The sequence below is a fragment of the Chrysoperla carnea genome, chromosome 4 (genome assembly GCF_905475395.1).
Source record: "Chrysoperla carnea chromosome 4, inChrCarn1.1, whole genome shotgun sequence".
Lineage (NCBI taxonomy): Eukaryota > Metazoa > Arthropoda > Insecta > Neuroptera > Chrysopidae > Chrysoperla > Chrysoperla carnea.
In genome coordinates this window covers 18,601,559-18,615,090 of record NC_058340.1, presented here as the reverse complement: position 1 = coordinate 18,615,090, position 13,532 = coordinate 18,601,559, and the positions used below count along the sequence as shown (strand labels likewise).

Genomic DNA, 13,532 nt, shown 5'->3' with positions numbered 1-13,532 from the left:
TTTATAAATTCTGTTAGAACTTGGGAAAATTATATACCATAGTTTTTACAATATTGATGTTTAAAGATTTAGAAAAAATCACTTATAAATAAAATAACACTCAAATGCATGGAAAATTATCACTTTAAATGTATTTTTGGGAAAAACAAGTGCCGCTTGCTATAATTTTCTTTAAAGGGAAAAAATTTGTCATGCCTTTTGCTCTATGCAGTCTCGTGAGTCACACATCCCTAGAGCGAGCAATGTGTCAAATATAAAAAAATTTAATTTACAAAACAAAATCAAATGCAATAACTCAATACCATTGAAATAATGAAAGAAAATGCTTGGATTCCTGCATTGTGTTCTATGCAGTTTTAGTGCACGGTTGAGTGCAAACGATTTTGAACTTGAATAATATTATTTACTCATGGTATTTTATTAAATAATAAGAACTTATTAAGGTCTAGACAAATCATCCATTTAATTATATAAATGTAATTTAGTAAGAGCTGATACCCGTGGCTTTTTATCCCTGTTTGTACAAAAGTATAGATGGGATTGGCCTCTGAGTGGCCTCTGTTATAGACGTGGCCTGAGAAACGGAGATTAAAACCCAATATTATTATTATCAAAAAGCCCCGTGAAAATAATAAACCAATGAAAGGCATACAAAAAAAAATCGTACAGATAAAATTGTCGTACCGACTATTAAAGCCGACCACACATTATACATTACCAGAAATTTTTATAAGAATTGATTTTGACCGACATCGGAAACATCTTTATATACATTTTTCTGAGCTATCAAATGAAATTATTTAATTTATTTCGGAGATATCAAATTCAGATATTAGCAAAATTTCTGATAATGTGCGACCAAAAACCAACTTGAAGCTGTCACATATCACTGTCGTACAAACTAACAGACTTTTAAATTTCTAAAATTTTACTTGTAAAAAACTTACGATAAAATATCGTTTGCTAAAATTATTTGCGAGAAATTATCAAAAAAACATTTAAATTACATAATTTATGCACTTACAAATGAAATAATTTTAATTTAAAATTTATGGAAATCAATATTATTTTAAAAACTAAACTTTGTGACAAATAACTTAGAATTTATTTTTAAATAAATGGTAATAAATTTTAAATGAGTTTTAATGTACGTTATTTTGTGAATAATAAAATTAATAAATGAAAGAAGTAGGTATTTTTATTTTTAAACAAAAATTTTAAAAAATAAGAATATTATGTAAATGTATAATTTACGATTATGTCATCATCTTCCTCTCAAACATCACTTACATTTTTCTTCCACGATATAATATAACAAAGGTCAAATGCATTTAAGAATAATCAGTCAAAATGGTTGTTTTAGTACTAGGTCCGTAGCAGATCGTACTACTAACATAAACTTTGTGTCAACCGAATCTCGCGTAGCGTATACTTTTCAAAATTTTTTTATTATTTGAAAACTACTGATTAGTAATTGGGATTTATTACGGTTTAAATGCCAAATGAAAGTCATTGAAAGTCAATTAATAATGCTCTAACAATCATTTTTCAATTCTTCCTAGACTTGCAAATTTCTTGAAACTTTTGTTTCACGTATTGTGTTGTCAATGAATTCAATTTAACATATACAGCAGACATAAAAAAATATCGTTGAAAATCGAAAAATACGTTTTGGTGCCAAAGTAATGATTTCAATACCTCAATTAATAATCAGTACCTCTTGAATAAGAAGAATCATTTTAGTAACTGCCAGTCTATAGATAAAATCTACTTTTGTACAAACCTCCTAGCAATTATTGGGATTTCTTCGAATAACAGTTGTAGCCGACCTACTCCAGTAATTTTCATTCATGTGTACTTCAAAGAATAACGATTTATTACTTTTTTTGAATTGAAAATCGGGTCTGATCACCGTTTATACCCACAATAACGAAATAAATAAATATAAACGGCTCCCAGATTTTTGTATATTTTAGAACAGGCAGATTTTTCATCAAAATTTTCAGTTTATTGTGCAAAGTAACGGAAGTTAAGAAATATTAAAATGTCGGGAAAATTCATTGCTGAATTTCCAAAGAAAATATTCATTTTGAGTATCCTAGAGTTTATTTTGACCTATTATGTATAATAGAAAAAATGCATTTTTTTTTCCTTCATTTAGTGATAGCTCATCAATGTAACAAACAGCAGAGAAAATCTATTTTATAACTATGAAAACAACCAAGATAAGAGCCTCCAAAGATTTGTTTGTATTTCTTTCTAGCAAAACATAATAAAAACATAAACTGGCACGTCACAGTATCTGTCGGTTTTCTCTGTCTAATACTTGTGTTAATTAGTAGTTTAAAATTAATTTCACTTTTTGTCATCTTCTTTACGGTATTTTCATATTTTGTTTAGAATTTCTAAAAAAAAAAAATTGCATTCATATTCTTTATTGTATGGGAAGACTATGCTCGCCTGTAATCTTCTCATTCAATACCTCTCAGTGTGTGTGCTAAACGGATCAGTCAATCTAATAAACAGCTTACTATATCTCTTTCTATACAACTGAACCGTCTAGTCTGTAGCTTAGTTTTCTATAGAGGGGCACATATATATATTGATGCTGTAAACATAAATTTTTATTAAAACAATTAAACTGACTGTTCGGAATTTTAATTTAATTTTATTCAAAATTGCCTTCATCTGACTGTGTCGAATTTTATTATTGACTATTTAAAATTAAAAATTATTTTGTACATTAATTACTCTCAATTTTGTTCATCAATCTAAAATTTTATCTTTTATTTATAGTAACAGATATCAGTAATATTTCTTAGTAAATTCGAAGTTGTTTCAAATTCTACCAATTTTTAATAAAAGTTTTGAACAAAAGCAGTTAAAATATTATTAGGGCTAACTCGCAAATATTTGTTTGGACTAGGTAAGGGATGGCAATTATTTTACAGCACAAGTCTAAAATTTAGTAGACCAAAACAATTTCTTCCTTTATAATATATTTACACAACTAGTTTTTTGAGGAAAAACTTGCTAGATAGAAAAACAAATGGGACATTCCCAAAATAATTGTATTTCAATTAATTTTAATTTTCACCTCAAATAAAAAATTATTGTCAATCCTTTTCTCTAGGTTCTAACACTAGAACACTCGTCCGAATGGAGACGTATCAAAGAAAAATTATAATTTTTTCAGTAGAAAATTCCGGCTCTGCCAATTTCTCGATGGTTATTAAGTTGCGAATATAAGTTTCAAATAGGATTTGTAGGAAAATTGATTTTCTATAAAAATCATCGATTTTAATTTCTATCTCTCGTAAAATAATTAAACTAAATTTTTACCCTCCTTATGATTTTTTATGGCTAAATTACGAGAAATATGCGAGCCCAAAATTTGATGTCAAACGTACAACTATGTAAGTAATGACATCTTATTAAACAACCGTGGAATTAAAATTTTGTTAGCTTAATTTTGGTGCACCCGATATGTGTGAACCCATAGTAATTAATCAAACGTTATAGATTTAATAAAATGAATGAAATATCAAGAATGTCATTTTAACTGACTATTGATTAAGATTTAATTCCATTTGACAGCCAATGGAGATTGTAATTTTATATTGGAACAATGCCTAAAAACCACAACACTTAACAATTGATAGATAGCAATCATTGTTCTTGTCTATAACTTAATTAATTTAACGTTGAATTGATCACATTCTTATGGCGATAATTTTATTCCTTGACAGGAAATAACACACTGTGATACAAGAATTCACCCCCACAGACAACAGGAGATTAAATGTTTTAAAAAGGATATTGAAAAACTGATAACCTTTGAATATGTAAACATTAAAAAAAGTATTTATAAAGTATTTACTTACTTCCATTGTCTTGAAACAAATCAAATCTTTTTTCGCTTTATCTTCTTACAAATATTTGTAAATGCATTACCAAAAATGTGTGATAAGACGAAATTTGTTACATATTTTTATACTTAGAGGTTATAACCGGTATTCGTATTATATTTCTAAAATTTTTAGATATGAGCAATCTTCTCAAAAAATCGATCTTTGTGGCGGTCCAGACACCAAACGCGTGAGCCAATTTTAATGGTTCTTGCTTTTAATGGTCAATCGATTTGTCTATTTGGCTATTAAAAGATACCCCACTTAACATAGTCGGACGTATGATGGTCACCATATTGAATTTTCATTTCTGCCATATCTTCAGTGACACTCGCAAGAATTAGAAACATCGATTGACGTGAGAATCATCCAGGTCAGCTCACGTATTTGGTTGGCTTCTTGTGTGTTATAAAGGAACGCACATACATATGTTACCTGATAAACACATTTTAACCATTCCTTTGCGTAATGTTAATATCTCCAAAATATGGGGCTTCTCCTGGAATTTCGGGTTATATTATAGTAAAAACTCTAATAAATATATATGATAAAACTCAGTATATAAAGTAATTTTGATACAAGAAATAAATCCAAAAATAGATGGCGCCGCGAAACTATTTTGATTAAATCATAAATTCCATCCTAGTGACCATTTCGATTTTAACTCTTATGTAAAGTCCTTGTTGCTTTGTATTAAAAAAAATCGTCTCCATTTAAAAATATTTTCCAAAAACGTATATTTCAAAAAGTAGTGTAGGAGTTTTAAATGTCTAAAAATAAATAATTTTATCGATTTAAAAATTAAAATTCATAAAAATAAAATTTGAAACTTGAATTGATAAAAGTAAATCATTATTAAAATAGGAGTGATGTAATTATGCGAGACCATGCATTGCATTTTTTATTTTGTTACAAATTCAGTTGATAAAATTTTGTGATGCATGGTGTGAATATTGTACTTTTCCAATGACTCACAAGTTATTTTTTTACAATCTGTTGGAATTTTAAAAATATTGTATTGTCATAGGAATAACTATCTTTTTAAGAGAAAATCGATCTAAAATTCAAATTATCAAATCCGCCTTATTCCTAAATCAATCAATAACTAGTGCTATTATCCAGCGTCATCAGATATCTGACACGTTATGTAACTTGACATACATTTGGAGTCTTCGTGAATAATAAATGATTGATCTAGGAAATTTTACTCCAAATACCTAGGTCACTCATTAAAATTATTCTGAAACGATTGCGCTAAAAAAAATAAGCGATTTCGGCATACTGAAAGTGATTTTCAAATTTCTTCATCACGCCCAGTACCAAAATTGTTTTATCCTAAAATAGCGAAAAACCTTTTTTTTTTACTTTATTTGGAACTTACATTTCCAGTTAAATTAAATTTTGGTTCTCTCTTCAAATTCCACTTTAAATATATCCTATATCTGTATTTCAAAGAAATCGTTAATACATATTTTTCTTTATTGTTTCAGATATAACGACACTGATTCAATATGGCGGATATAAGCCAAGTTGAACAGCCTCCACCTCAAACAAATGGCATTTCAGATGGTATGGATGAAGATGATCGAGCGAAAATACGGCCGGCTGACATAGATGCCGATATGCGTGAAATGGAACGACGAAAACGAGTTGAATCAATAATGAACAGCCGACTATTCCGTGAAGAACTTGAACGAATCATTGAAACACAAATGAAAGAGGGTGGTATCGGTCCATCAGGTTTATTACAACAAATATCTGATTTAATGGGTGTGCCCAGTTCACGAGCACAATCTGGTAATATGTTCAAAAATTCCAACTGTGTTATTCCAATAAATGATATTCGTGGTGTTGAAAGTATGGGATATGCAAAAGGTGAAAAAATACTTAGATGTAAATTAGCAGCTGTGTTCAGATTAATGGATTTATATGGATGGACTCAAGGAATCGGTAATCAAATCACTGCCAGACTTAATCAAGACCAAGAACATTTCTTAGTAAATCCATATGGTTTATTATATCATGAAATCACCGCGTCCAGTTTGATTAAAGTTGATATGCAAGGAAATGTTGTTGAAGCAGGCACCACAAATTATGGTGTCAATTTATCTGGATATATGCTACACTCTGCCATCCATGCCGCTCGTCCAGACATTAAATGTATTATACATATACATACACCATCAGTTTTAGCTGTATCATCCTTAAAATGTGGACTCCTTCCAATTAGTCAAGAATCCGTTGTGATTGGTGATGTTAGCACGCATACATATTTAGGTGGATCTTTAGAACCAGAGGAAAGGGAAAAAATCGGTAGAAATTTAGGACCAATGAACAAAGTTTTATTCTTAACAAATCACGGTGCTGTATGCTGCGGTGAAACAATTGAAGAAGCTTTCTTTAATGTGTATAACACAGTATTAGCATGTGAAACACAACTGAAACTAATGCCTGTTGGTGTAGATAATTTGGTGTTGGTCTCAGAAGAAGCACGAAAACAAATATATGAAGCGGCACGTAAAGCTCCTGAAAGTATTCCCAAACCAGATGTCCCACCTGCACTTGCTGATAAAATTGAACGAAAATGGCGTATTGGTGGTGTTGAATTTGAGGCATTAATGCGTATGTTAGATAATGCTGGTTTTAGAACCGGTTATATCTACCGTCATCCATTAGTTAAAAATGAACCTCCAAGACCGAAAAATGATTGTGAAGTACCTCCTGCTGTTTCCTCACTTGGATATCTTCTTGAAGAAGAAGAGCTATATAAACAAGGGTAAGTAATTTGATTGATTCAAATTTTTTTAAATAGTAGAAATTTTAATTCTTTTGTAAACATGACGTCCTGACTTTCTGAATATCTTTAGATATTCAGGAAACAGAAACAAAAAGTAAAAATGCAAAAAATACCATCATCTGATGGTTCAGAGTGTTAATGTCAAGAATAATACAAATGTTACTACACAAACCAGACACCCCCGTTAACAAAATTTATAATCTTAAAAAATACCTTTACCTTTAATAATTGAGAGGCCTCTCAAAATTTACTAAACAATTAACATAAATTTGAAACAAAAAAACTAAAAATACAAAAGACAACGGGATAGTGAAGAGATACAGAGTATATGTATGATGTCTAATAATATCTTCTTCTGGAAATGTTAAAATCTCGAAACAATAAAATAAACTTCAAAGTATAAAAGGGCCCCGGACGATTTTTCTAACCGCCCCAAAATGTTCTTCGGATCAAAACTCTTACGGTTTAGTATATGACTATCGCCTTAATAATGATATAACGTACAACGCACCAACTAAAAAACAATACAACTATACAAAAAACACACACACATGCATATCACACACGGTAGTCATACTAAACTATAATATATGTGTAGCTTTGATTGCCCGTAGCTCGAAAACTATTCGTTAAACAATTTTGAGGCTTTGAGAGATTTTGATGGGAGCGATCCAAAGATGAAGAATGATTTCCTATCATCTAATCTTGCGTGGTTCAGGTGTACCGAATATTTAAAAAAATACTTTTCTATATATCTCGAAAACTGTTCTCTTTTTTTTTCGAGTTTTGATTTATGGCGAATTTATTGACGAAAAACTGTTTTTGCCTCATTTGTTGTAAAGATAAGCAAAATAACAATTTATAAATTTACAGTTGTATGTGTGTGTATTGAGTAGACTAGATACAATGTATTAGTATTTTACACTGTTGTCACTTTTAGTACACGAAGAGCATGTTTTTATAAACTTGAATATAACGACTGATGAACGAGTGAGTGAACTACAACTACCTTAATAATAGAAATATTAATAATAATTTTTATTTATAGACTCTGGAAGAGATTAGACGGCCGAAAAGGAGTGGATCGTACAAGATGGTTAAATTCACCCAATGTATATCAAAAAGTGGAAATACTAGAAACTGGTACACCAGATCCAAAGAAGATTACAAAGGTAGAATATATTAAGTTTGAGGATAAGGAATAAGATTGTTGTTATACAAATACAATGATTATATAATCCATTCCATTATATTTAAACGTCATAAGTAATTAGAGATTAGAGATCTGTGTTTAATTTTGAATATAAAAGCACTCATAGTGAATATAAAAGCACTCATTATGAAATTTTACAAAAGCTTTTATTAATATTAATATAAATATTATCTAGTTAATTGTGTTATGCAAAAAAATGCAGCTTGAATATTTAAGTAAAATAAATATACAATTAGGTTTTGACATTTAATTTAAGATTACAATTCAGAAAATAATAATTATTAGTTCAAGAGCCGACATTAGTCTTTCTCTTGGGGAATATTTTTGTAATTGAAAATTTGAGAATTATATAACTTATGGAATTAAATATATAAATTTGTTACTGGCTCTAAAATCTATGTTTATTTTTGGGCATGCCATTGGCATTTATAAAATCGACTAGATTTCGAACGGCTGAGACCGCATGTCGATAGTAATGTAGCGTATAAATTTCTTTACGTATTTATACATTTCAATTTTTCAAGTCACATGAAGTTTTGAATTTTTTTTAGAAGTCCTATTTCTGAGCATTTTCTAATATTAATGCAGCTTAATTAGAACATACAAAGTCGGTATCGTCAACCTGGCCAGTATGATTTTAAAAGAAATATGTTCCAATGAGTCCTCCAGCCCATAATAACGTCAAACAATGAATTTTTTTAATGTAACGGTCTCTCAATAATGATTTGTGAATTGAATCGAAAATTAAATTACTAGATTAGGTCTTAATACCACGACAATACATACATAATTCGCGTCCATATATAGCTTTCATGATATAAAACTCAGTTTTAGAATTAAATTAACAGAACTTCTAAGTAGATTATAGTTTATTAATGTTGAAATGGAAAACCGAATCAGCTACATAAATGTTTAATATTTCGATGGCTTAATAATTCTTCATTATTTAATTTACAAAAATATATTCGTTTAGGGAAATTTGACTATAAATGAGCTCTTGTGTTTAAGGTGTAAAATTAATTCAGAATTTTCAAATATATGAAACATTCCACAATTATTTTTACATAATTTTATACGTATTCTAAACGTAATTAAGGGTATATTTAGCATTTATAAAAGTGAACTCAAAATAAATACATTCGATTAAAAGTTAACTACATTTCCAAAATTACGTTAACGAAAGTTCCACAATTTAGTTATATTTATTATAGTACAAAAATAAAATCTTAAATAGTTTTTTTGAACACAGAATTTAATGTAAATTAGAATAATTATCCATTCACTAAAATGTATACATTTATGGCACATATTTAAAAAAGAGAAATGTAGTATCTTTAGATCCAGTGATTGATATTATCAACGAATATAATATAGAAATCATTCCCTATTTAATACTCGAAACGTAATGAAATATTATGTTAAGTTCAAAGAAATAAATAGGTCCGTTGGCATGAATCTAGTGCAATTTTAATATATTATCTTTCATTCCATTTTTAAATAGAGTAATGCCTCGAAATTGATCGAAGACCCATAAAAAGGAATGCTTTAAAAATTTGGTTATAAAGAATCGAATTGATTTAACATTCTCGAAACTAGCTTTCTTGAATTAACCCTCTTTAAGAAATCATGGTTAAATGAAAGCTACATTGTCATGAAATTCAGTTCACGAAATTTACGTTTCTATATAATTTTGAGACAATTTATGTTTTGAATATTGATTGCTAATTAAAAAGGCTGAGGTTTGAGAACAAGTGATTATAGATGTGATGATGCTATTTTAAATCTGTAATACAGAAATATCGTAACTATAAATTATGATAATTGATTGAAAGTTCATAGGACATTTCTTTATCACAGAGTAAAAAGAGGCTAGTATCACAGCTTGATCACCTCCAATCAAGCCTAGGCCTAACAAATCGAAATTCGATTGAGAATCGGGGCATTACTGTGATATATTAAGTCTATTTTTTAAAATTATTATAATAATTTTAATTTTATTAAATTAAGAATAATTTAAGAAAATTATATATTGCACAAATTTAAATACGTATCTATTATATTGTTTCTAAGTTTTTAAATAACTAGAAATTTTATTTTTAATAAATGTTTTATTTTAGTATCTAATAAAATATTTATAAATCGCCATATAAGAATTAATTAACAAAGCTTTGAGTAATATATGTGATTAATTTGTTTAAAATAAAATCTGGCACAGTTACTTTAATTGTTTCGATCACTGCAACTGGGAGTATCAAGACATAGTGCTTATCAAGACAGTGCTTAATTCAAGGCATTTTAAACAATAAATGCATTATCATAAAAATTGATTGACAAGGATTTCAACCCATATTATTGGTAACGATGTCCCTTAACAAGTATTGCGATTGAGAATAATATTTGTAAATCGATTTATTAATTATGTCTGTCTGTTCATGTTAAAGATTATTTGAAGGTATATTTAATGCCAATATGACCAGAAAAGTGTATATAAACCTGATTAAGTGCTAAATATGTAGCTCTTGTCTTTTCGCAAGTCGTATAGACAATATGTATTACATTCTTGTAATGTTTGTGCACAAACCTACTGGTTGCTTGTTTATCAATATGCGGCACTTTAATTTATTTGAAATCATTTGTCTTTTGTAACCATATTTGATCAGAGTGAAAATATGAAATAGTTATATGTTTAAATACCTCAATTAAGTCCATTTTAAAACAATAATAAATTAAGAAATTACTCCACCTTAAAAAATTAATTAAATGTGATAGATTTGAATTAAACAAATTACACGGAAGTATATTACATAAATATTTATCTAGTCTTTTATGTGCCGATTTAATTAAATTTTAAAATGCCAAAAAAACATTCGTAAATATATTTGTTAAGAAAATGTTTACTTTCCAAAATCATGTGTACTAATATCTAATTTAATAAAAAAAAATATTTTACGTAAAATTTATTATTTATAGAGCAAAAAATTTAAATTGCTGCTAATTGAATTGCATTTATAAATAAATAATATACACGCTATTTGTTTATTTAAACACAAACTTTTTCGTTTAATTATTAATATGTAAAATTTTAATAAACAAAAATAATAAAGCTGTCAGTGTCCTATATACACTTATTAATAAGAATTAATTCATTATTTTTGAAAGACCTAAAGCCAATCTACAAATATTTTGTATGTTATTTTATTATTTTTAGTGGGTGGATTCGAACAATGATGAGGTAATTTTCTAGTCCACATCTATAGGCCAGTTATTGTCGTAACCTGTTCCTAATGGATTTGGTCTAAGTTTTTTTTTGTTTATTTTTATTTTTCTTTTTTAACTAATTTCGATTCTTCTATAAAATTTCTCGGAATGCAAAAAAAATAAGACAGCATGATATCAATTTACTCCACCATTGCCAAAAAAATTAGACGAAAATGAATTCTTTATTAGTTGTTAAATTCAAGTGTGTGCCTGTTTTTTTTCTGTGACATTGTAAAATTGATCCTTGTTACTGTGCCTTAAGACAAAACCAGCACTTTAATGTAAATTTTTAAAAATTAATGTTTAATTTAAAAAAGCAGGCACATATTTTATTAAATAATTAATCAAAACAAATTTCTAATTATTAATTTTCAAAAAAATATTATTAATCAATTAAAAATATTGGATGCCGTCACTAATATGTGCTGGTTTTGTCTTTCCGCAGTGGGTAGCTGATGGATCTCCAACTCACTCGACAGGTACTGCCATGAAAATTGATGGAGCCCTTCAATTTGTACCCAAGAACACAAATCCCAAAGAGTTTAAACAACTTCAACAACAGGTAAGTTCAGTTTATTATTTTTAATAGGGAAAAATAAGATGACGGAAAAGATACAAAGGAATTAACTCCTGCCAAAATGATAAAATAATAAAAGCAAATGAGACCTATGTAAAACGATCTGTCTTGGGGGAATCAATTTGAAAATGATCGTTGAATTTCGAGGATACTTTACAGTAATAGGATACGATGAATTAAAATATTATAAAAGAAATTAAAAAGGAACTCTAGCAAAGAATACTTGAATTTCACAAAGATCGTATCGGATCGTCACAGGTTGCTTCATTTATTCCATCTTTAACGTTTTACTATAACGATAAAAACTAACTTGTTGGTTTATATATCATAAATAATATATAGGGCGTAAAATAATTAGACACAAAGTAAATATTTTGTCATTTTGAAGAGAAAGTAAAATATTATTTTCGGGGAAATTTAATCTTAATGATTTTAAAATAAAATATAAAATAATGTATATAGATAAAAGATTACCGAAGAGCAGATAAAATTTCGGCGGGACCTCAATCACATATATTAGAAGGTGTATCATGGGAGGAAGCTAAGAAAATGCAAGATGCAACTGTTACACAAACAGGTGATCATGTTGTATTGGTTGGTGCTGCTTCTAAAGGTATCATACAACGTGGATACCAACATAATGCAATGGTATATAAAACACCCTACGCTAAGAATCCATTTGATGCTGTTACTGATGAAGAATTAGATGAATACAAAAAAGTTGTTGAAAGGAAAGCTAGAGGCGAATGTAAGTATTTTAATCAGTAAAATAGAAAGGAATGTATTGAGTTTTAAGCGTCTGTTAGTCTGTGATATCGCGTATTTGTCATACCGATGGATCGATTTCAATGCGATTTTTTAATCCGAAAATAAAATCTTGGTGGTTGTGACTTTTATTTCATAACAATTTAATGTGAAAACATTGGGAAGATTGCATCCATAATAGACTTTTAAGAACTTTGGCACTCGATGCAAAAATGTTTAGTGTAAACTTTGTATTTTTTCTTTTTTAAATAGATGATACGGATTTAAGCGAATCAGAACCCTTGTCTTCATTTAATACTAATCAAACAAATGTTAATGCTGTTCGATCTCCACTTTCTGGCGCTAGTGAAACTGAAGAAGAAAGCAGGGACGGTATGTATGATTTATAATATGCTTCTCCTTTCCTTTTAAATTCTTTAAATCCTTATGTTGGATAGTGAAAAATTTGATGTAATAATTTGAAAACACTGGAAATAATTTGAATATACCGGAGTATACCGGAGTAGTTAAAATTATAAGTTCATAGTCATAAGTATGAACAGAAAAAATTTAAAATAACCTGTCTCTTTAAAATCAAATCAATCGATTCACTCCTACATCCCACAGTGAAATATAATTCTTTCATCCTACACTTCAAGGAGATATATCAATTATAATTATGTAGTGGGGTCGTACTAAGCTTCACTTAACACCCTGGAGATATCAATCCGTTATCTTTTTTTAAATAGACGTAAAACTTAGGTTATTCGTCTTTGAGTAGTTAGTTAATCGGCTTTATACATTATTTATAAACTATAGTATAATAATTTGTATATACTGATTGTAAGATCTCTTTAGCCATATAAAATATGTGAAGTAAGAAGAGTTTTTATGGACGTTCTTATGTATAAAACAAAGAGGGAATGTTTACTGTGTGTAATGGTTATGTGTTACTGTGTGTGATTGGTATTGTATGTATCAAGCTTCAAGTGATTCTGGCCGGCTGGGTTCATGTATATACATATTCAATCACTC

At 28.6% G+C, this 13,532-nt stretch overlaps 1 protein-coding gene across 5 annotated transcripts in view; it reads left to right on the top strand.

Annotated features, from left to right (window-relative positions):
- Positions 1–13,532, top strand: part of LOC123299082 (protein hu-li tai shao) — an 89,965-nt gene that overhangs the window by 63,690 nt on the left and 12,743 nt on the right. For 3 of the 5 annotated variants that reach the window (XM_044881296.1, XM_044881299.1, XM_044881297.1), the window contains 6 exons: positions 5,399–6,684; positions 7,754–7,877; positions 11,127–11,150; positions 11,622–11,738; positions 12,216–12,501; positions 12,771–12,890. In XM_044881296.1, the coding sequence (XP_044737231.1) occupies positions 5,420–6,684; positions 7,754–7,877; positions 11,127–11,150; positions 11,622–11,738; positions 12,216–12,501; positions 12,771–12,890 (1,936 nt within the window). In that variant the 5' untranslated portion in view covers positions 5,399–5,419. The remainder of the gene's footprint in view (positions 1–5,398; positions 6,685–7,753; positions 7,878–11,126; positions 11,151–11,621; positions 11,739–12,215; positions 12,502–12,770; positions 12,891–13,532) is intronic. The other 2 variants (XM_044881300.1, XM_044881298.1) reach the window with 1 other exon arrangement.